This window comes from Oncorhynchus keta, chromosome 6 (genome assembly GCF_023373465.1).
Source record: "Oncorhynchus keta strain PuntledgeMale-10-30-2019 chromosome 6, Oket_V2, whole genome shotgun sequence".
Taxonomy (NCBI): Eukaryota; Metazoa; Chordata; class Actinopteri; order Salmoniformes; family Salmonidae; genus Oncorhynchus; species Oncorhynchus keta.
The window spans coordinates 12,918,958-12,943,657 of NC_068426.1; the positions used below are offsets into that span (position 1 = coordinate 12,918,958).

The window sequence follows — 24,700 nt, forward strand, 5'->3', positions numbered from 1 at the left end:
TTGATCTAGTTCAGTCTTATCAATCACTTATCAATCACAAAAACATATTTAATAAGGATCTCTTACCTAGCTTGATGACTGGTCATTTTTGCTTTCTTTATGTTGTTCTAAATAGAGATGGCTAGAAAGGGCAATGGGTCATATTCAATTGTGCAGAAATGCAGGAAATTTCCTTCATATGCCCCCAAAAATGGGAGGACCCCCAGACCCCCCACCAAGTTATTCCCCCCCACTTCTAAAACCAAAGTTGCGTCCCTGGTTTTGGTTGAGAGACTTTTGACACCAAGTTCTGTCATGTAAAACCAAAGAGCATCATGTTAGGGCAGCAATGCCTGCTGGTTTGGGCTTGGGCTTTGCAATTTCTCCTCCATCAGCTCCTCCATCTTCTCCAACCACACTGTCCTCTTTCCATCCTCCTTGCCACAGACCCTCTATCCAGTGGACAACACTGTCATCCCAGTCTCCAGGGAGCAGCAGTAAGAGGTATCCCACCCCGATGATAGCTGCTGCAGCCACTCTGACCTGGCTGAGCTGGGGGGCTGCAGCGACATAGAAATCCACTGCTGCGGAGAGATACAGTAGGGGGTCAGGTAGAGTGGAATGCTGTTTGAAATTCCCACAATGACTTCAGGAAGACCTGTATGAAGATCTCTCATGACACCGTTGTTTAGCTTGATTTATAGTTTGGAGTTTTATAAGCAGATAAATATCATTGTTCTTTCTGTACCTGAATTAGCTGGGATGCTCAGTAACATTCCAAGAGAAATAAGGGAGGGGTAGGCAAGCACACTTCCTAGATTCACCAAGACATTGAAAGCTGATGGTGAGAGAGGAGGGACAAGAGTGAAGGAAATGTTAAAAACACAGTTATTCAAATGAACTAATTTAATATCTGGACGTGTAGGCCGTCATTGTAAATTTGAATTTGTTCTTAGCTGACTTGCCTAGTTAAATAAAAATATAATATCTGTACAGAAATTAGCGGGGGAGTGTTACCAAGGAGCAGGGAGGCCATCACGCACAATGCGTCCCAGGGGATGTACTGGATTGGAGGCCAGTACTCCACATGTGTGAGGTAGAGTATCACACACACCCAGGAGTGGAGGACACAGCAGCATAGCCCCACACAGGACAGTAGAACACTGGCCGTACCCGGCTGCACCTCTCCCACTCGCTTTCTAAACAACACCTTAAAGAACAAAAACAGACATAAATACTTTGTGCTTATGTCTGCCCACCACAACAGCTAAGATTTTGATTTAAGGAAGGAGACCTAAAGACAAACTCCAGCTATTTTTAAATGTTTTCCGTTGAAAAACAATACAGTTTAAGTCAGAAGTTTACATATACCTTAGCCAAATACATTTAAACTCAGTTTTTCACCATTCCTGACATTTAATCTGAGTAAAAATCCTCTGTCTTCGGTCAGTGGGGATCACCACTTTATTTTAAGAATGAAATGTCAGAATAATAGTAGAGAGAATGATTTATTTCAGCTTTTATTTCTTTCATCACATTCCCAGTGGGTCAGAAGTTTACATACACTCAATTAGTATTTGGTACAACATGATGCTGCCACCCCCGTGTTTCACGGTTGGGATGTTGTTCTTCGGCTTGCAAGCCTCCCCTTTTTTCCTCCAAATATAACAATGGTCATTATGGCCAAACAGTTCTATATTTGTTTCATCAGACCAGAGGACATTTCTCCAAAAAGTACAATCTTTGTCCCCATGTGCAGTTGCAAACCGTAGGCTGGATTTCTTATGGCGGTTTTGGAGCAGTGGCTTCTTCCTTGCTGAGCAGCCTTTCAGGTTATGTCGATATAGGACTCGCTTTATATAGATATTTTTATACCTGTTTTCTCCGGCATCTTCACAAGGTCCTTTGCTGTTGTTCTGGGATTGATTTTCACTTTTCGCACCAAAGTACGTTCATCTCTAGGAGACAGAACGCGTCTCCTTCCTGAGCTGTATGAAGGCTGCGTGGTCCCATGGTGTTTATACTTGCGTACCATTGTTTGTACAGATGAACGTGGTACCTTCAGGCGTTTGGAAATTGCTTCCAAGGATGAACCAGACTTGTGGAGGTCTACAATTTTTTTCTGAGGTCTTGGCTGATTTCCTTAGACTTTCCCATGATGTCAAGCAAAGAGTTAAGAGGCACTGAGTTTGAAGGTAGGCCTTGAAATACATCCACAGGTGCACCTCCAATTGACTCAAATTATGTAAATCAGAAGCTTCTAAAGCCATGACATAATTTCTGGAATATTTCAAGCTGTAATAAAGACATGGTCAACTTAGTGTATGTAAACTTCTGACCCACTGGAATTGTGATACTGTGAGTTATATGTGAAATAATCTGTCTGTAAACAATTCCTGAAAAAATGACTTGTGTCATGCACAAAGTAGATGTCCTAACCGACTTGCCAAAACTATAGTTTGTTAACAAGAAATTTGTGGAGTGGTTGAAAAACTATTTTTAATGACTCCAACCTAAGTGTATGTAAACTTCCGACTTCATCTGTATATACAGTAATGTAGACACACTTAAGGGTAAAAAAACATGTTTGCGCTAAATAGTGTTTTTTCGACACAACTGCAAACTTCAAGGCGTTGGCCAATGAAGGAGTCGGTCTGATGGTGCCCTCTGATGTCATCAGCCTCCCTGCTTGCTTGCGGGAGCAACAGAGAATACAAGTGGAAAGGTCCGCCTCGTGCCATGTCATGAGGACACCTGGACCACCTAATGAGATGTGCCTTTTGTTAAGTAGATCATGCGATTAATGAAGCGAAACAGAGAATTGAGTAGGACTTTAATGCCGATGACCTTGTACAGGGCAGTGGTTGAAGCTGAGCCTACTGCCAGGGCCACCCCTGTGATTGAGTCGCTATGGAAACCATCAGCATACGCCATCATGACGATTCCTGTGATGGAGAGAATTACAGCCACTATCTGATAGAGAAAAAAGACACAGGAAGACATCACAGCTCAACACTAATGACAAGGAACACTTTGATTTGCTCAGCCATAAACATCACCTTTTAAAGGTTAGGTACACATTAATCAATTGACTCAAACTCATCAAAGTCAAACCCCACATACGTAGTTGGTCAACAATTACCATGTGAGAGCTTGGCTGGGGTGCATTCAGTTCGGTTGAACATTTGCTACATTGTGTGACGGTTTGTACTGAACAACCCGTTTCCCGCACTGTTCTTTAACAGCCTTTTGAGGTGTGTTTGCCCTCCGGTTGGTAACACTTGACTTGGATCGTCCATTTGTAGATGCTCTACGGACTACTGTATCTACAGACCCTACAGTAACATTTCAACAGTCAATGTACTAACCCAAAAGCTAGTTCTAACCCTAACCCTAAACTTAACCCTTACCCTAAACTTAACCCTAACGCTAAACTTAACCCTTACCCTAAACTTAACCCTAACCCTAAACTTAACCCTTACCCTAAACTTAACCCTAACCCTATAAACTTAACCCTTACCCTAAACTTAACCCTTACCCTAAACTTAACCTTAACCCTTACCCTAACCTTAACCCTTACCCTAAACTTAACCCTTACCCTAACCTTAACCCTTACCCTAAACTTAAACTTAACCCTTACCCTAACCTTAACCCTTACCCTAACCTTAACCCTTACCCTAAACTTAACCTTAACCCTTACCTTAACCCTTACCCTAACCTTAACCCTTACCCTAAACTTAACCTTAACCCTTACCCTAACCTTAACCCTTACCCTAACCTTAACCCTTACCCTAAACTTAACCTTAACCCTTACCCTAACCTTAACCCTTACCCTAACCTTAACACTTACCCTAACCTTAACCCTTACCCTAAACTTAACCTTAACCCTTACCCTAACCTTAACCCTTACCCTAACCTTAACCCTTACCCTAACCTTAACCCTTACCCTAACCTTAACCCTTACCCTAAACTTAACCTTAACCCTGACCCTAACCTTAACCCTTACCCTAAACTTAACCTTAACCCTTACCCTAACCTTAACCCTTACCCTAACCTTAACCCTTACCCTAACCTCAACCCTTACCCTAACCTTAACCCTTACCCTAACCTTAACCCTTACCCTAAACTTAACCTTAACCCTTACCCTAACCTTAACCCTTACCCTAACCTCAACCCTTACCCTAACCTTAACCCTTACCCTAAACTTAACCTTAACCCTTACCCTAACCTTAACCCTTACCCTAAACTTAACCTTAACCCTTACCCTAAACTTAACCCTAAACTGTATTCTAAACCTAACCATAACCATAGTCTTGGCAAGCAGTTGCTGATCAACAGATAGTTTGTTGACAGTATGACCCTCTGTAGATCATCTACCGATGGAAAATCCGGACAATCCAAATAAAGTGTGACCCTCCTGTTTGGTGGGGGGTGTGGCCTGATCAATATGGGTTTGACCATTATACATCTCAAAACTTGTGCAGCACACCATACACAATCGCTCTCTGGGCTGCCATAATCACAACGTTCCTCAACTGGACGTTCAATACAGTACCGTTTCCTTTGAATTAAACGACAAGCACCGCTCTCTCAAGGGAAATCTATACATTTGAGATTTTTTTGATGTGAGTATCTGGATGCTTAAATGAGTATCTACATTGGTAGATGCTTTGTGTTGCACTGTCCATCCACCCCCTTCCCCCTTTATCCAGCACTGACAGAGGAGTTCTTACCCGTACACCCATGAACCGGTCGTTGAGTCCGATCCAGGACAGGAGGAAGATGAAGCCCTGGCTACAGCAGAGAATGGCGCTTGCGTCTCCCGCTGAGATGCGACAAAGAGCCAGCAGGTACAGGTAGCCTGAGAGACTCCACAGCACGGAGAACGGTGCTGCACCCTTCAGGAGCACTCTCACTGTCATGTCCTCCTCCACCAGGAAGCCACTGCACTGCCTGGGACACAGGAAGACAGAGGCAGGCGCCTGGTGACCTGGTCAACCTCTCTACCAATCCTCTGGATAAACAGCAGGGTTGTTTTTAAGATGTTTGTTTGTTGAGCTGCAGATTAAAGCACAAAGCAGCTTGTCTTAAATATCTTGTCTGATACAGAGGGTTTGTGGCAATAGGTTTTCTATATTCCCTAAAAAGAAAACCATTCATTTAGTAATTTGACAAATCTAAAGTTACTGTAAATCCTTATATTACACTCTATCCAAAATAGAGAATCAATCTAGATGAGTGTAATAACAAAAACAAGAGGTGATCATGACTTCCTGCCACACATAGCCCTGTGAAACTTCTCTCAACCTGAAATGGGCCCAACACCTGCTTGTCAGAGGACTCTTTAGCTGTTGTTTCACCTGAAGCAGGCTGTGGGCCACTGTCTCTGCTCTGCCCCTAGCAGGTGTCCCAGGTAGTAGAGGGGGAAGAGGAGGAGGTTCCATGTACTGCAGAACCAAATAGTGAAGAAGGGGGCATGGAGCTGCTCCAGAGACTGCTTGGCACTGTGTGTGCCCACTGCCCACGCCAGGGCCACACAGCACCCAAGAACCAGCCCCCACACAGCTCGACACATGGCTCTCAGCGGGCAGCGTGCACAGCGGCTCTTACTGTCCTCTCTCTTCTCCACACACTCTTCTGCCTGGTCTCCACCCTGCCCTCCACCCTGCCCTCCATCCTGCCCATCTTCAGCCGCATGCTGGGGTCCCCTCTGTCTTTCAGCATGCTCTATATGGCAAAGGCAAAAAAACAATAACATAATAGATGCATAAAGATATAATTCTCACATGGGAAAGGGTAATAGAAGAATATAGCCCATATTACAATTTTACTCCCAAGTTGCCTATTTTTGGTGGATCTTCAAGATATCGAATTATTCCCACAATTCCCACAAGCACCGAAATGGATAGATAATATGTTAATATGCAGTATTACATGTCACTGTGATTTGTCACACCTGACCTACACATAAATGAATGCACATAACGTTAGATTTATGCCTAAAACTATAAGAAAGCTATGAAATATACTCACCCTGTGGAGTGGGCAGCAGAAAGACAGCAGGACCAGTGATGGGCGAGGGAGACACTTTGGCTGTTTGTTTTTTCATGGCCATCTCCAGTGTCGGCTCTTCTCTGGACACTGAGTCCTTCTACAGCCATGGGCTCTGGGTGGTAAGCCTTTGATGTGTATGGAGAATTAAGTTGCTTAAACTCAGCCAACCCAGAATGACCTGTGATTACTATGATTACTCCCCCTGCTCACAGACCATCTAATACCAGGAGGTTGCTTGAAGCCACTAACAGAACTGAAAACGTGTGTTTAGTGAGACGTGTTTACATATTGCCCCCTGAAATGTGTGTAAGTGATGTGGAATACTGTATACCTGTAATTTTTCATTGCAGTAAAGCGTTGACATATTTACGTGGTTTTGGTGTGTCTGATGTAGAGAACACTACAAACTGGGTGGTTTGAGCCCTGAATGCTGATTGGCTGACAGCCGTAGTATATCAAACATTTTTACTGGGTGGTTCGAGCCCAGGAATGCTGATTGTCAACATTGCCAAGCTGTGGTATTTTAGACAGTATACCACCAGTATACAACATTTCTTTTTACTGCTCTAATTACATTGGTATGCAGTTTATAATAGCAGTAAGGAACCTCTGGGGTTTGTGGTATATGGCCAATATACCACGGCTAAGGGCTGTATCCAGGCATTGCGTTGTGCATAAGAACTGCCCTTAGCCATGGTACATTGGCCATGTACCACACCTCTTCAGGCCTTATTGCTTAATTATAAAACATGTTTTGCTATGAAGACGTGAAGTTACCTGATGCCAGTTCAGCACCATGGACAGTTCCCGTCAATGCACTGCAGTGAATGGATGAAATCCCAGTCTTAGAAGTATATGAGTTGTTTTTATTTGGGTCAATGACTTATCAGTCCAAAACATACATACATACCACAGAAAAACACAATTCTTTGAATATGATAAACTGAGTACTACCGGACTCCCTGTTTGATGGAGTAGTTTAGGTGAGAGTTTTATCCGCAAACCAATAAACCCCTTTATACTGAATGTGTTCATTAACCCCCCTTGGTTTTATGTGAGAAGTACAGAGTGAATTAATTAAGTGAGTTAATTAAGCTACGTTTGAAATGATGTGACTCATATGCATGGCTGGATATCTACATTACAGTACAGGTACTACAGGCTCACATTGACAAAACCACTAAAGTACAACACTAAAATGGCCGTAATAGTGAGAGATATCAACATCATATAAAGCTGTTATCGTTTTTATTTATTTCATTGATGGTTCTTCCTATGAGGTTTCCAGTTTCTTCTTTGCTTTGGTCATCAGCCTTTCAATCTGGACAGCCATCAACAGCTTTGCTCCATTGAACTTTACAGTCCCTCATTCCTCGTCTTTCTTGCTCTGCTGGGGGAATGTACTCAGCCTCAAGGGTAACATGCGTTCTGGGGATTCACAAAACACATACAACAAATATGGCTGCTGGGTGACTGTCACAGATGACTACAGTGAATGATGGCACACGAACTGAGGCAGTGAACTCTTGGGCTGAAGTAATGTCCTAATTAGAATCATTCGATTCAGTCACGGGATCATCTGATCTACAGTTGTTTGAACTTCATTGAAATACAACCGCAGGCGCCTTTATGCCAGCACTATTCCAATACTGGTGATAGTAATGGCAAAGCCTGACCTCTATATAAAGACCAGAGTTCAACAGCCCTCCAATGAACGGGCACTTCACATCAAATGTATGCCTACTGTACATTAGGGTCGATAAGTCTGGCGGAGAGAAGCTCACCTTTACTCTCCCACCGGGAGACCTCTGCAGATCATAAAGGAAACACGAAAATAGCACAAGGTCACGAGGCAGTTCAAAATTACTTTAAAATGTGCATAACACAGACTACGTTTCATTAGAGCTGATACCACTAATTGCCACTAATACATATTTTAAAATGATATCCTATAATGTTTTACTCACACATCTGATCATGTAATGGGGTTGATTTTGTAGAAGGGAAAAGAGTTGAAAGATTACATTAGTAACATTGAATAGCAACCTTGAATGAGTAGAGAGAGAGACATTGCACCCTCATCACATCAGTTGTACTTTGACAGTTAATTAGATATGGTAAATCCTATTATTCATTAGGTAACACTATTACTTTACCTTGGGGTTTGGGGTTCATGAGGATCAAGGGGAGCTCCACCTGTACGTCACTGGCTGTGAGACCTCCCAACAAGCTGAATGGGAGTGAAGAACATAATGGGTTAGCATTTAATATTATCCTCAATTTCAATGTAAAACATGGCATTTGCTTACAGGCAAACATGTATTTAATCTAAGACTTACCCTCCTGAAGACACCATCAAGTTGACCTTGATTTTGTAGGAGACCAAGATTCCCAACACTTCTTTATCCATACCGTCTCTCATACTGATGAGGAGAAAGGAGAAGACAGAGATGGACTCAGGTTGTTTGTGTCTAGATTTGAATGTGAAAATAATGTAGACTGCCACTCACATAGTGTTGGAGGCTAGGTTTGTGTCCTCATCCTTCAGTCTGCCGTCCAGCGCCAGACCGCGCTTCTCCTTGTTGTCGGCCAGTAGGGGGATGATGGTGAGGGATTTATCAAATGTGCTATTGGCATCTATTGTCTCTCTGTAAGAGAAGGTTGGAGATGTTAGTGGATCAGGAGAAGAGCACTTCTTAGAAGATGATGAGGAGAGGGTTGGTTTCTGTCTACTCACCCAAACTCTTGACAAAGTACGGTTTTGGTGTATTTGTCCGCGGAGTAGAGCACCACATCTGTAGTCTGGTCAACTGGAGGAAAGAGCCCACTGTTATAAACTTAAGTATAGTATTTTAGTTCTACCATTCAGAGTCAGTGGTGATAGACTTACCTGTGACTTTAATTTTTGTCACTGTTTTGGTGGTTTCATTCTTGACTTTGACGTTGACATTGATCGGATCTCCATGGTAATAGATCTGATATCAATATAAGAAAAACAATTCACTGTTTGCAACCCCTTTTTGTTATGTATTCTAATATAGCTGCTACAGTATATGCGCTGTAGAAGCCGGTGAGGATTTCTGTTTAACTCACCTCCTTATCCAGAGAGGCCTCCAGGTGGACAGGCTTGTCAGACATCATGAAGCTCTTGCAGATGTCGGCCTTGGGACCAGAAGCACCCGTTGCATCTGGAGCAAACTGGATCTTACGGACGATCAGACGGGCAGTGTCTCTACAAGGATGGAGGGAAAAGTGGCAAAGAGGGAGGGAGGGAGGGAGGGAGGGAGGGAGGGAGAAAAGTGTCAGAAAGAAACAATTGTTTTTACATGTAGATGTAGAATTTCCATGTCTTATTGTGTAAAGTATTTCAATAAAAGAAGACAAGTATTTGGACAGCCACTCACTTCTTGTCAAGTTTCTCTTCTGGGTCTGCCACATCTGAAATGTAGGTCTTCACTTCAAAGTCCACACCACAAGCCTAGGTATACACAAAAGGCCAATGTAAATATCATGAATCATTGAATTTAATATATCTGGGGTAAAAAAATATATATATAAATAGCAAGGCAAGTGCCTACCTTTCCAGCATCATCTGGTCCTGGCTGGAGTGTGACAGAGCAGGGAAGGTTTACGGGAATGTCGAAAGTGAAGGCATGGCCCTGCTCTCCTGCCTTCTTGAGCAGGCAGTCATGCATGGGAGTGAGGGTGGGTTTGTGGTCAGCAGCAGGGTACAACTGGAGGTGCTTGAACCAGATGTCTTTCCTGAAGGACAGTCCAATGACATCCAGGTCCTCACGGCCATAACGGAAAGCACAGGCCAGCTGCACAAACACTAGAGACCAGGATAAACATTAGAGACCAGAATAAACACTAGAGACCAGGATAAACATTAGAGACCAGAATAAACACTAGAGACCAGAGTAAACACTAGAGATCGGAATAAACACTAGAGACCAGGATAAACACTAGAGACCAGGATAAACATTAGAGACCTGAATAAACACTAGAGACCAGGATAAACACTAGAGACCAGGATTAACATTAGAGACCAGGATAAACACTAGAGACCAGGATAAACACTGGAGACCAGAGTAAACACTAGAAGCCAGGATACACATTAGAGAGCAGGAAAAACACTAGAGACCAGGATTAACACTAGAGACCAGGATAAACATTAGAGACCAGGATAAACATTAGAGACCAGGATAAACAATAGAGACCAGAGTGAACACTAGAGACCAGGATAAACATTAGAGACCAGGATAAACAATAGAGACCAGGATAAACACTAGAGACCAGGATAAACATTAGAGACCAGGATAAACAATAGAGACCAGGATAAACACTAGAGACCACAATAATCATTAGAGACCAGGCTAAACACTAGAGACCAGGATAATCAATAGAGACCAGGATAAACACTAGAGACCAGGATAAACACTAGAGACCAGGATAAACACTAGAGACCAGGATAAACACTAGAGACCAGAGTAAACACTAGAGACCAGGATAATCACTAGAGACCAGGATAAACACTAGAGACCAGGATAAACACTAGAGACCAGAGTAAACACTAGAGACCAGAGTAAACACTAGAGACCAGGATAATCACTAGAGACCTGAATAAACACTAGAGACCAGGATAATCACTAGAGACCTGAATAAACACTAGAGACCAGGATAAACATTAGAGACCTGAAAAACACTAGAGACCAGGATAAACACTAGAGACCAGGATAATCACTAGAGACCAGGATAATCACTAGAGACCTGAATAAACACTAGAGACCAGGATAAACAATAGAGACCAGGATAAACACTAGAGACCAGGATAAACACTAGAGACCAGGGTAAACATTAGCCAGTGTATAGTCATTCCGCAGGACTACTAACATTAGTAACTTATCTGTAAAGAATAGTTTTGTAAAATAATGTGTACCTTTCTTGCCTCCAAGGTCTGCAGGATCAATTTTCACCACTCCCTCTGTAACAACGATGGGTAGAGATGTTAGAGATTTCCCCCTCAACACAAATGTCTAAACTTACGATACAGAAGTGCCAAGTGTAAAAGTAAGAGTTACCGATGGGGTCCACATTCTGAACATGGTCGACGTAGTCTCTCTTTCCCAGGTAAAGGGTAAGCTGAAGACAGGAAGAAGAAAATGGTCAAACAGAATGTTTTCTGGAGCTCTATCACACTTATCACAAATAGGTGATGGTCGATATTTCTATGGGGCAAGTATTAGAGAGAAAGAAAAGGTTTTCACTTACTGCGCCATTCCCAGAGGTTTTCTTGTATACCCTGAGAAAATATCAAACTAAACGGTCAGCAGTGTTTAAAACATTTCTCTGTCTTACTTTAGTGACCAAAGTGGCACATTCTGCAAGGATTAAACACTCAATGTAAATTTCAAGTCGTGAAAAAACAAAGGTTTATCAGAAGACAAATGATCAATCAACAGTCAATCAAATGTGCGAAGGTATGCAACTTATAATGACACAACCCGATATAAACATATTATTGATACAAAATGATGATAACTGACATGTTTTATCCAAAATGCTTCCTAATCCTGAGAGTTTGGAGATGTGTTTGTCAGACCATACTGAGGGCAGCAGGTATCAGCCAGGGTCGTACATTGTCTTACATGAGCAGATCTGAGGAATTAACCCTTGAGTGTAATATTACCTAACTGGCTGGGTTTGACTCGGGCTGTAAGCCCCCCTGCACGAGTGACCATTCACCACGTAGTGCTTGTGGTATTCAAGGGCACTCAAGTCAAAGCTGCAGCCTTGCCTGCCTCTCTCTCGGATCCTGTTGAACTGACTGGAGCCCTCCTCTCAGTAGTCCTCAGGGAAACCTATTATTGACTTTCACTAGCACCTTATGGCAACTCAACTCATGCAACTCAACTCATGCAACTCAACCCATGCAACTCAACCCATGCAACTCAACCCATGCAACTCAACCCATGCAACTCAACCCATGCAACTCAACCCATGCAACTCAACCCATGCAACTCAACCCATGCAACTCAACCCATGCAACTCAACCCATGCAACTCAACCCATGCAACTCAACCCATGCAACTCAACCCATGCAACTCAACCCATGCAACTCAACCCATGCAACTCAACCCATGCAACTCAACCCATGCAACTCAACCCATGCTGTTAAAACCTACAGAAGAAGGCACAGTGATGCCGAAACGTTGGTAAATACCCAATAAATGACTGGGAGTTTATATATGGAGTTTATATATGGAGTTTATATATGGAGTTTATATATGGAGTGTGCTACTCTCTTTATTTTGATCATTTACAACCTACAGAGGAAACAATGCTCTCCCTATGGGAGATGAAAACCCTGACGTAAGGCTAATGTCACTAACAAACGGACAAATCCTTTGTGAATGATAACACTTAATGGTATTAATAGTGTTGGAGACGACCCATGTTATTTCCTGACATAGTCAGCAGTCCTCTGAGTATTAAAGGGATTTCTTGACGTTTTTGTTAGACACATTTTCTTATTCTGCACCATTTAACAGATACCATCAAGTAGTGGTATAACAGATAGGCCTACATGAGGTAGATAGGTACACACTGCTATCTAGAACCTAAAAGGGATCTTCGGCTGGCCCCATAGGATGACCCTTTGAAGAACCCTTATTGGTTCCAGGTAGAACCCTTTTGGTTTCTATGTAGAACCCTTTCCACAGAGGGTTCTTCATGTAACCCAGAAGGGTTCTCACATGGGGACAGGTGAAGAACCCCTTTGGAACCCTTTGTTCTAAGAGTGTATATAAAATAGAGGAATGTTGCTACCTCTCAGTAGAAAACGTTTGGAATTCTTCCCATGTGTGCTTCTAAAGCACAGTGAAGAGGAGGAGGTGCATCTAAGGACATCTACTCTATGACACCTTTGATAGTCAAAGTGTGATGTAGTGGGTGAGAGAACAGGTTCATTCAACATAACCATCTGCCTCTGTGCTCTCACAGATTAAGAGGCTCTTTGGGGCATGGTGTCCTCAAATGGTCTGAAACACTTGCAAACAGCCAATTACATTGGCCCGAACAAACAAAACAGTTTCACTAGTAACATAGTAATAGTAATATAGACCATGTATGACATTCAATAACATTGCATTGCTATCAACATGTAGTCTGATTGAAAATCAGGTGGGGGCTTACTTAGACATTTTTCAGCAATTTCAGGATTTTTTTCTGTGGAAGACAAAACAAAAGTTCATGAAAATGACAACAAGAAGTGAATCTCAATCACAATCAGGCATAACCCCTGATTCACCAATGAGTTACGGATGAAAGGATGCTGTATCTGTGTTGAGTGACAGGGAGTAATCTGGTGGAATGAGATTACAGCATCACTGTTAGTTGTCCTGAGCCAAATCTTGGCTGGGGTTTAGCTTTTCAAAGTACTGCTGCTATTGACAACGCTCATCTAATAGACTGCAGAGGCACAGAGACCCTAACAGTAGCTAAACGTAACCTGGGCAGGATTTACAAGGTAGCACATTCTTATGTAATACTCCATTCTAAACGAAGGGGTTTCATCCTCACGTATTGACCAAGGTTTCCCAGAAGCATTCACAAGGTCACAGGGTCACAGGGTCACAGGGTCACAAGGTGTCTTATTTTCCTGAAACATTTACTGAGGATAGATGAAGATAATAAAATGAGATCATAACAGTATCAATACTCATAAAAGGAATAATAAGAATTTTCTCATTTTAGGCTAACCCGAAAAATAAGTTTAAATCCACTATTGACATTTCTCTTGTTTGTATTTTGGGACTGTATCACTTTCAATCCTCAACAATGTTGCTGTCCATGTTCCAGATCTCAATACAAGACCGGTATTCAATCAATTACAGTGGATTCCTGGATAGTGCTTCCAGAAGTATCCCAAATGAATACGCCATGCACAAGAGGTTGGTGGCATCTTAATTAGGGAGGATTGGCTCATTGTAATGGCCGGAGAGGAATGAGGGAAATGGTATCAAATGCATCAAACACATGGTTTGGTCCTCCCCTCAGCAACCTCCACAGACACCATGGTATTGATGACCATGGAGAGCGGCCTTCTTGAGTTGCATTTGGAAAGTGTTACAGGGACTACCTGTAGAGTTTACAGGTAGTAGTTGACTATATTTCATTAGTAAGAAGTTAAGATTGGATTGTCAGCAGTCAGCTGTCTTTATAAGAGAGATCTGTTCCACAATGTAATAGCAGCACATTTCTCCTACAGATGGTAGACACTGCCAGTCGGCGACCAGACACTGCTAGTAGGCTACCAGACACTGCCAGTAGGCGACCCGACACTGCCACTAGGCGACCAGACACTGCTAGTAGGCTACCAGACACTGCCAGTAGGCGAATTGACACTGCCAGCAGGCTACCAGACACTGCCAGTAGGCGACCCGACACTGCCAGTAGGCTACCAGACACTGCCAGTAGGCTACCAGACACTGCCAGTTGGCTACCAGACACTGCCAGTTGGCTACCAGACACTGCCAGTAGGCTACCAGACACTGCCAGTTGGCTACCAGACACTGCCAGTTGGCTACCAGACACTGCCAGTTGGCTACCAGACACTGCCAGTAGGCTACCAGACACTGTCAGTTGGCTACCAGACACTGCCAGTTGGCTACCGATCACTGCCAGTTGGCTACCAGACACTGCCAGTAGGCGACCAGACACTGCCAGTTGGCTACCAGACACTGCCAGTTGGCTACCGATCACTGCCAGTAGGCTACCATACACTGCCAGTAGGCGACCAGACACTGCCAGTTGGCTACCAGACACTGCCAGTAGACTACCAAACACTGCCAGTAGGCGACCAGACACTGCCAGTTGGCTACCAGACACTGCCAGTAGGCTACCAGACACTGCCAGTAGGCTACCGATCACTGCCAGTTGGCTACCGATCACTGCCAGTAGGCTACCAGACACTGCCAGTAGGCGACCAGACACTGCCAGTTGGCTACCAGATCACTGCCAGTAGGCTACCAGACACTGCCAGTTGGCTACCAGACACTGCCAGTAGGCTACCAAACACTGCCAGTAGACTACCAAACACTGCCAGTAGGCGACCAGACACTGCCAGTTGGCTACCAGACACTGCCAGTAGGCTACCAGATCACTGCCAGTAGGCTACCAGACACTGCCAGTTGGCTACCAGACACTGCCAGTTGGCTACCAGACACTGCCAGTAGGCTACCAGACACTGCCAGTTGGCTACCAGACACTGCCAGTTGGCTACCAGACACTGCCAGTAGACTACCAAACACTGCCAGTAGGCGACCAGACACTGCCAGTTGGCTACCAGACACTGCCAGTTGGCTACCAGACTGCCAGTAGGCTACCGATCACTGCCAGTAGACTACCAAACACTGCCAGTAGGCGACCAGACACTGCCAGTTGGCTACCAGACACTGCCAGTAGGCTACCAGACACTGCCAGTGGCTACCAGATCACTGCCAGTTGGCTACCAGACACTGCCAGTTGGCTACCAGACACTGTCAGTTGGCTACCAGACACTGCCAGTTGGCTACCGATCACTGCCAGTTGGCTACCGATCACTGCCAGTAGGCTACCAGACACTGCCAGTAGGCGACTTGACACTGCCAGTAGGCTACCAGACACTGCCAGTTGGCTACCAGACACTGCCAGTTGGCTACCAGACACTGCCAGTAGGCTACCAGACACTGCCAGTAGGCAGACACTGCCAGTTCACCAGACACTGCCAGTAGGCTACCAGACACTGCCAGTTGGCTACCAGACACTGCCAGTAGGCTACCAGACACTGCCAGTTGGCTACCAGACACTGTCAGTTGGCTACCAGACACTGCCAGTTGGCTACCGATCACTGCCAGTTGGCTACCGATCACTGCCAGTAGGCTACCAGACACTGCCAGTAGGCGACTTGACACTGCCAGTAGGCTACCAGACACTGCCAGTAGGCGACCCGACACTGCCAGTAGGCTACCAGACACTGCCAGTAGGCTACCGATCACTGCCAGTAGGCTACCAGACACTGCCAGTTGGCTACCAGACACTGCCAGTTGGCTACCAGACACTGCCAGTAGGCTACCAGACACTGTCAGTTGGCTACCAGACACTGCCAGTTGGCTACCGATCACTGCCAGTTGGCTACCGATCACTGCCAGTAGGCTACCAGACACTGCCAGTAGGCGACCAGACACTGCCAGTTGGCTACCAAACACTGCCAGCAGGCGACCAGACACTGCCAGTTGGCTACCAGACACTGCCAGTAGGCTACCAGACACTGCCAGTAGGCTACCGATCACTGCCAGTTGGCTACCGATCACTGCCAGTAGGCTACCAGACACTGCCAGTAGGCGACCAGACACTGCCAGTAGGCGACCAGACACTGCCAGTTGGCTACCAGACACTGCCAGTAGACTACCAAACACTGCCAGTAGACTACCAAACACTGCCAGTAGGCGACCAGACACTGCCAGTTGGCTACCAGACACTGCCAGTAGGCTACCAGACACTGCCAGTAGGCTACCGATCACTGCCAGTAGGCTACCAGACACTGCCAGTTGGCTACCAGACACTGTCAGTTGGCTACCAGACACTGCCAGTTGGCTACCGATCACTGCCAGTTGGCTACCGATCACTGCCAGTAGGCTACCAGACACTGCCAGTAGGCGACTAGACACTGCCAGTAGGCGACCAGACACTGCCAGTTGGCTACCAGACACTGCCAGTTGGCTACCAGACACTGCCAGTAGACTACCAAACACTGCCAGTAGGCGACCAGACACTGCCAGTTGGCTACCAGACACTGCCAGTAGGCTACCAGACACTGCCAGTGGGCTACCGATCACTGCCAGTAGGCTACCAGACACTGCCAGTTGGCTACCAGACACTGCCAGTTGGCTACCAGACACTGTCAGTTGGCTACCAGACACTGCCAGTTGGCTACCGATCACTGCCAGTTGGCTACCGATCACTGCCAGTAGGCTACCAGACACTGCCAGTAGGCGACCAGACACTGCCAGTAGGCGACCAGACACTGCCAGTAGGCTACCAGACACTGCCAGTTGGCTACCAGACACTGCCAGTTGGCTACCAGACACTGCCAGTTGGCTTCCAGACACTGCCAGTAGGCTACCGAACACTGCCAGTAGGCTACCGGACACTGCCAGTAGGCGACCAGGGATTTAACCCACTGCCATTTCCAGTATCAGATATCAATGAATTAGATTGAGTAGCTATATGCCTGAGTGTTGTACATTTTACTGCAATTACAGGAGGGATGCTATGTTACTTTTCTATCATTGACCTGAGTGACAAAAATAATCCTTACAATGTAATTCACTTAATACCTTTTACTATCCCCTACTAAATCTGACTGACATGGGTATTAACAGGCCAGACAGGAAAGACCTAAGTGTTTATGAAGTCAGGGTTGAGCTATTCCATGCTACAATAACATTTGAGGCTCCCAATTAGACAGTGCGTAATGTTTATTGAAGTGCAATAATTGGTTTGCTACAAGTTGAAACATGTACCAACATATTTTCAACTATATTACAGCGGTTTAGACAGCATCAATACTGGTTTAAAGCCAGTTGAAAACTGTGTAGGCATTGAAAGTTTAAATTATTCTACCTATTTGCAGTTAGGACATTTGTTATAATGTACTTCTGCTATTCACAGAGTAAGGCTTTGTCCCTTCCGTCATCCCTCCCATTACAAAACTACAAAGCTGTGAAGCAAAAAGAATGGTGATGTCTTACCTTTCTTAAAGCTATCAGTGTTCCACTGACATTCAAATCCCTAGTGTTCTGTGGTTAGAGTGCAGTCTCTGACTGTTGACATCACTCTTTATAGCCGGACCTCTGACCCCTCCCCCGACTTAACTTTCTTGTTTAAGATGCTGTTGTCTGTCTCTCAATCCAATTATTCAATAAGTAAACACCTTTTTTTTGACAACATATGGTTTAAAAATACCACAGCCAACTGATTTAAAACGTGCATTGCACAGTAAAGTACTCCCAGGGACAGAGAAATGACCTTGATCTATGGTAAGTATAAAACAACAGTGATTCTCTAAAGCCTGTTGTTGGTCCTGTGGCTTACAGTATGCTGAACGTCTAATACTCACAGGGTATTGCACTCTATAGGAAAGAGGCCTACCTTGGTAATTGGCTACAATACTTTGTAAATTAACTAAACTTTTCACCTTTGAGTGTGAAAATATTACAAGTTTGGGGTCACTTACAAATGTCCTTGTTTTTGAAAGAAAAGCACATAGTTTGTTCATTAAAATAACATCAAAATGATCAGAAATACTGTGTAGACATTGTTAATGTTGTAAACGACTACTGTAGCTGGAAACGGCTGATTTGTAATGGAATATCTACATAGGCGTACAGAGGCCCATTATCAGCAACCATCACTCTTGTGTTCCAATGGCTAATCCAAGTTTACAATTTTAAAAGGCTAAATGATAATTAGAAAACCCTTTTACAATTATGTAAGCACAACTGAAAACTGAAGCAATAAGAAGCAATAAAACTGGCCTTCTTTAGACGAGTTGTGTGGAGTATCAGCATTTACAGGCTCAAAATGGCCAGAAACAAAGACTTTCTTCTGAAACTCGTCAGTCTATTCTTGTTCTGAGAAATGAAGACTATTCCATGCGAGAAATTGCCAAGAAACTGAAGATCTCGTAGAAAGCTGTGTACTACTCCCTTCACAGAACAGTGCAAACTGGCTCTAACCAGAATAGAAAGAGGAGTGGGAGGCCCCGGTGCATAACTGAGCAAGAGGACCAGTACATTAGAGTGTCTAGTTTGAAAAACAGACGCCTCACAAGTCCTCAACTGGCAGCTTCATTAAATAATACTCGCAAAACACCAGTCTCAACGTCAACAGTGAAGAGGCGACTCCGGGATGCTGGCCTTCTAGGCAGAGTTGCAAAGAAATAGCAACATCTCAGACTGGCCAATAAAAATAAAATATTGAGATGGGCAAAAGAACACAGACACTGGACAGAGGAAGATTGGAAAAAAGTGTAATGGACAGACAAATCTAAGTTTGAGGTGTTCAGATCACAAAGAAGAACATTTGTGAGACACAGATAAAATGAAAATAACCTGGAGGAGTGCTTGACGCCATCTGTCAAGCATGGTGGAGGCAATGTGATGGTTGGAGGGTGCTTTGGTGGTGGTAAAAGTGGGGGATTTGTACAGTGTAAAAGGGATCTTGAAGAAGGAAGGCTATCACTCCATTTTGCAACGCCATGCCATACCCTGTGGACGGTGCTTAATTGGAGCCACTTTCCTCCTACAACAGGACAATGACCCAGAGCACAGCTCTAAACTATACAAAAACTATTTAGGGAAAAAGCAGTCAGCTGGTATTCTGTCTATAATGGAGTGGCCAGCACGGTCACCAGATCTCAACCCTATTGAGCTGCAGCTTGTCCATATGGTACGTAAGAAGTGCCCATCAAGCCAATCCAACTTGTGGGAGGTGCTTCAGAAAGCATGGGGTGAAATCTCTTCAGATTACCTCAACAAATTGACAACTACAATGCCAAAGCTCTGCAAGGATGTAGTTGCTGCAAATAGAGGATTCTTTAACGAAAGCAAAGTTTGAAGGACACAATTATTATTTCAATTAAAAATCATTAGTTATAACCTTGTCAACGTCTTGATTATATTTCCTATTAATTTTGCAACTCATTTCATGTATGTTTTCATAGAAAACAAGGACATTTCTATTTGACCCCAAACTTTTGAACGGTAGTGTATATTTTCAGTTTGCTTAACATATCTTATATGTTGGTTACATTAGTAGTTTAGCTGAATTAACTTCAATATTGTATTAATCTAATCTGCTGTACTGTGTTCATCTAACAATATGTGCAGAGTGCTGTACCGTGTTCATCTAACAATATCTGCTTAGTGCTGTACTGTGTTCATCTAACAATATCACCTTAGTGCTGTACTGTGTTCATCTAACAATATCACCTTAGTGCTGTACTGTGTTCATCTAACAATATCACCTTAGTGCTGTACCGTGTTCATCTAACAATATCTGCTTAGTGCTGTACTGTGTTCATCTAACAATATCAGCTTAGTGCTGTACTGTGTTCATCTAACAATATCACCTTAGTGCTGTACTGTGTTCATCTAACAATATCACCTTAGTGCTGTACTGTGTTCATCTAACAATATCACCTTAGTGCTGTACTGTGTTCATCTAACAATATCAGCTTAGTGCTGTACTGTGTTCATCTAACAATATCACCTTAGTGCTGTACTGTGTTCATCTAACAATATCAGCTTAGTGCTGTACTGTGTTCATCTAACAATATCAGCTTAGTGCTGTACTGTGTTCATCTAACAATATCACCTTAGTGCTGTACTGTGTTCATCTAACAATATCAGCTTAGTGCTGTACTGTGTTCATCTAACAATATCAGCTTAGTGCTGTACTGTGTTCATCTAACAATATCACCTTAGTGCTGTACTGTGTTCATCTAACAATATCACCTTAGTGCTGTACTGTGTTCATCTAACAATATCACCTTAGTGCTGTACTGTGTTCATCTAACAATATCAGCTTAGTGCTGTACTGTGTTCATCTAACAATATCACCTTAGTGCTGTACTGTGTTCATCTAACAATATCAGCTTAGTGCTGTACTGTGTTCATCTAACAATATCAGCTTAGTGCTGTACTGTGTTCATCTAACAATATCACCTTAGTGCTGTACTGTGTTCATCTAACAATATCAGCTTAGTGCTGTACTGTGTTCATCTAACAATATCAGCTTAGTGCTGTACTGTGTTCATCTAACAATATCACCTTAGTGCTGTACTGTGTTCATCTAACAATATCACCTTAGTGCTGTACTGTGTTCATCTAACAATATCACCTTAGTGCTGTACTGTGTTCATCTAGTGCAATATCTAAGCTTAGTGCTGTACTGTGTTCATCTAACAATATCACCTTAGTGCTGTACTGTGTTCATCTAACAATATCTGCTTAGTGCTGTACCGTGTTCATCTAACAATATCTGCTTAGTGCTGTACTGTGTTCATCTAACAATATCAGCTTAGTGCTGTACTGTGTTCATCTAACAATATCAGCTTAGTGCTGTACTGTGTTCATCTAACAATATCACCTTAGTGCTGTACTGTGTTCATCTAACAATATCACCTTAGTGCTGTACTGTGTTCATCTAACAATATCTGCTTAGTGCTGTACTGTGTTCATCTAACAATATCACCTTAGTGCTGTACTGTGTTCATCTAACAATATCACCTTAGTGCTGTACTGTGTTCATCTAACAATATCTGCTTAGTGCTGTACTGTGTTCATCTAACAATATCACCTTAGTGCTGTACTGTGTTCATCTAACAATATCACCTTAGTGCTGTACCGTGTTCATCTAACAATATCTGCTTAGTGCTGTACTGTGTTCATCTAACAATATCACCTTAGTGCTGTACTGTGTTCATCTAACAATATCAGCTTAGTGCTGTACCGTGTTCATCTAACAATATCACCTTAGTGCTGTACTGTGTTCATCTAACAATATCACCTTAGTGCTGTACTGTGTTCATCTAACAATATCACCTTAGTGCTGTACTGTGTTCATCTAACAATATCACCTTAGTGCTGTACTGTGTTCATCTAACAATATCACCTTAGTGCTGTACTGTGTTCATCTAACAATATCTGCTTAGTGCTGTACTGTGTTCATCTAACAATATCTGCTTAGTGCTGTACTGTGTTCATCTAACAATATCACCTTAGTGCTGTACTGTGTTCATCTAACAATATCACCTTAGTGCTGTACTGTGTTCATCTAACAATATCACCTTAGTGCTGTACTGTGTTCATCTAACAATATCACCTTAGTGCTGTACTGTGTTCATCTAACAATATCACCTTAGTGCTGTACTGTGTTCATCTAACAATATCACCTTAGTGCTGTACTGTGTTCATCTAACAATATCACCTTAGTGCTGTACTGTGTTCATCTAACAATATCACCTTAGTGCTGTACTGTGTTCATCTAACAATATCTGCTTAGTGCTGTACTGTGTTCATCTAACAATATCTCACCTTAGTGCTGTACCGTGTTCATCTAACAATATCTGCTTAGTGCTGTACTGTGTTCATCTAACAATATCACCTTAGTGCTGTACTGTGTTCATCTAACAATATCACCTTAGTGCTGTACTGTGTTCATCTAACAATATCTGCTTAGTGCTGTACCGTGTTCATCTAACAATATCTGCTTAGTGCTGTACTGTGTTCATCTAACAATATCACCTTAGTGCTGTACTGTGTTCATCTAACAATATCTGCTTAGTGCTGTACCGTGTTCATCTAACAATATCTGCTTAGTGCTGTACCGTGTTCATCTAACAATATCTGCTTAGTGCTGTACTGTGTTCATCTAACAATATCTGCTTAGTGCTGTACCGTGTTCATCTAACAATATCTGCTTAGTGCTGTACCGTGTTCATCTAACAATATCTGCTTAGTGCTGTACTGTGTTCATCTAACAATATCACCTTAGTGCTGTACCTTAGTGTGTTCATCTAACAATATCACCTTAGTGCTGTACCGTGTTCATCTAACAATATCTGCTTAGTGCTGTACTGTGTTCATCTAACAATATCACCTTAGTGCTGTACTGTGTTCATCTAACAATATCTGCTTAGTGCTGTACTGTGTTCATCTAACAATATCTGCTTAGTGCTGTACCGTGTTCATCTAACAATATCACTTAGTGCTTAGTGCTGTACCTGTGTTCATCTAACAATATCACCTTAGTGCTGTACTGTGTTCATCTAACAATATCACCTTAGTGCTGTACCGTGTTCATCTAACAATATCACCTTAGTGCTGTAGTGCCGTGTTCATCTAACAATATCACCTTAGTGCTGTACCGTGTTCATCTAACAATACAATATCACCTTAGTGCTGTACTGTGTTCATCTAACAATATCTGCTTAGTGCTGTACTGTGTTCATCTAACAATATCACCTTAGTGCTGTACTGTGTTCATCTAACAATATCACCTTAGTGCTGTACTGTGTTCATCTAACAATATCACCTTAGTGCTGTACTGTGTTCATCTAACAATATCACCTTAGTGCTGTACTGTGTTCATCTAACAATATCACCTTAGTGCTGTACTGTGTTCATCTAACAATATCACCTTAGTGCTGTACTGTGTTCATCTAACAATATCACCTTAGTGCTGTACCGTGTTCATCTAACAATATCACCTTAGTGCTGTACTGTGTTCATCTAACAATATCTGCTTAGTGCTGTACTGTGTTCATCTAACAATATCACCTTAGTGCTGTACTGTGTTCATCTAACAATATCTGCTTAGTGCTGTACCGTGTTCATCTAACAATATCTGCTTAGTGCTGTACCGTGTTCATCTAACAATATCTGCTTAGTGCTGTACCGTGTTCATCTAACAATATCACCTTAGTGCTGTACTGTGTTCATCTAACAATATCTGCTTAGTGCTGTACTGTTCATCTAACAATATCACCTTTCATCTAACAATATCACCTTAGTGCTGTACTGTGTTCATCTAACAATATCACCTTAGTGCTGTACTGTGTTCATCTAACAATATCTGCTTAGTGCTGTACTGTGTTCATCTAACAATATCACCTTAGTGCTGTACTGTGTTCATCTAACAATATCACCTTAGTGCTGTACTGTGTTCATCTAACAATATCACCTTAGTGCTGTACTGTGTTCATCTAACAATATCACCTTAGTGCTGTACCGTGTTCATCTAACAATATCACCTTAGTGCTGTACTGTGTTCATCTAACAATATCTGCTTAGTGCTGTACTGTGTTCATCTAACAATATCAGCTTAGTGCTGTACTGTGTTCATCTAACAATATCAGCTTAGTGCTGTACTGTGTTCATCTAACAATATCTGCTTAGTGCTGTACTGTGTTCATCTAACAATATCACCTTAGTGCTGTACTGTGTTCATCTAACAATATCTGCTTAGTGCTGTACTGTGTTCATCTAACAATATCACCTTAGTGCTGTACCGTGTTCATCTAACAATATCTGCTTAGTGCTGTACCGTGTTCATCTAACAATATCTGCTTAGTGCTGTACCGTGTTCATCTAACAATATCACCTTAGTGCTGTACCGTGTTCATCTAACAATATCACCTTAGTGCTGTACTGTGTTCATCTAACAATATCACCTTAGTGCTGTACCGTGTTCATCTAACAATATCACCTTAGTGCTGTACTGTGTTCATCTAACAATATCACCTTAGTGCTGTACTGTGTTCATCTAACAATATCACCTTAGTGCTGTACCGTGTTCATCTAACAATATCACCTTAGTGCTGTACCGTGTTCATCTAACAATATCACCTTAGTGCTGTACTGTGTTCATCTAACAATATCAGCTTAGTGCTGTACTGTGTTCATCTAACAATATCAGCTTAGTGCTGTACCGTGTTCATCTAACAATATCACCTTAGTGCTGTACTGTGTTCATCTAACAATATCACCTTAGTGCTGTACTGTGTTCATCTAACAATATCTGCTTAGTGCTGTACTGTGTTCATCTAACAATATCACCTTAG

General features: G+C 42.9%; 2 protein-coding genes across 2 annotated transcripts; both read right to left on the reverse strand.

The window, feature by feature from the left end:
- Positions 1–312: 312 nt before the first annotated feature.
- Positions 313–6,141, reverse strand: LOC118385745 (putative thiamine transporter SLC35F3). Its single transcript, XM_035772949.1, has 7 exons — positions 6,013–6,141; positions 5,340–5,706; positions 4,713–4,932; positions 2,827–2,952; positions 997–1,189; positions 728–817; positions 313–563 (listed from the first exon to the last, which is right to left on the reverse strand). The coding sequence occupies exons 1-7, from the start codon at positions 6,092–6,094 to the stop codon at positions 313–315; spliced, it is 1,329 nt and encodes a 442-aa protein (XP_035628842.1). The 5' UTR covers positions 6,095–6,141.
- A 737-nt stretch (positions 6,142–6,878) lies between these two features.
- Positions 6,879–17,906, reverse strand: arr3a (arrestin 3a, retinal (X-arrestin)). Its single transcript, XM_052520751.1, has 14 exons — positions 17,826–17,906; positions 13,228–13,260; positions 11,305–11,335; positions 11,115–11,175; positions 10,973–11,017; positions 9,612–9,865; positions 9,438–9,511; positions 9,127–9,265; positions 8,924–9,008; positions 8,771–8,843; positions 8,544–8,681; positions 8,373–8,456; positions 7,818–8,263; positions 6,879–7,461 (listed from the first exon to the last, which is right to left on the reverse strand). The coding sequence occupies exons 2-13, from the start codon at positions 13,233–13,235 to the stop codon at positions 8,161–8,163; spliced, it is 1,095 nt and encodes a 364-aa protein (XP_052376711.1). The 5' UTR covers positions 13,236–13,260; positions 17,826–17,906; the 3' UTR covers positions 6,879–7,461; positions 7,818–8,160.
- Positions 17,907–24,700: the final 6,794 nt, after the last annotated feature.

Coding starts and splice junctions, on each gene's coding strand:
- LOC118385745 (XM_035772949.1), bottom strand. CDS start 6,094: ATGGCCATGAAAAAACAAACAGCCAAAGTGTCTCCCTCGCCCATCACT. Junction 4,933..5,339: donor TGGCCCACAGCCTGCTTCAG/GTGAAACAACAG, acceptor CCTGTGTCCCAG/GCAGTGCAGTGGCTTCCTGG. Junction 1,190..2,826: donor CAACCACTGCCCTGTACAAG/GTCATCGGCATT, acceptor TTGTTCTTTAAG/GTGTTGTTTAGAAAGCGAGT.
- arr3a (XM_052520751.1), bottom strand. Junction 11,176..11,304: donor AAACCTCTGGGAATGGCGCA/GTAAGTGAAAAC, acceptor TCCTGTCTTCAG/CTTACCCTTTACCTGGGAAA. Junction 9,009..9,126: donor AGGCCTCTCTGGATAAGGAG/GTGAGTTAAACA, acceptor TATTGATATCAG/ATCTATTACCATGGAGATCC.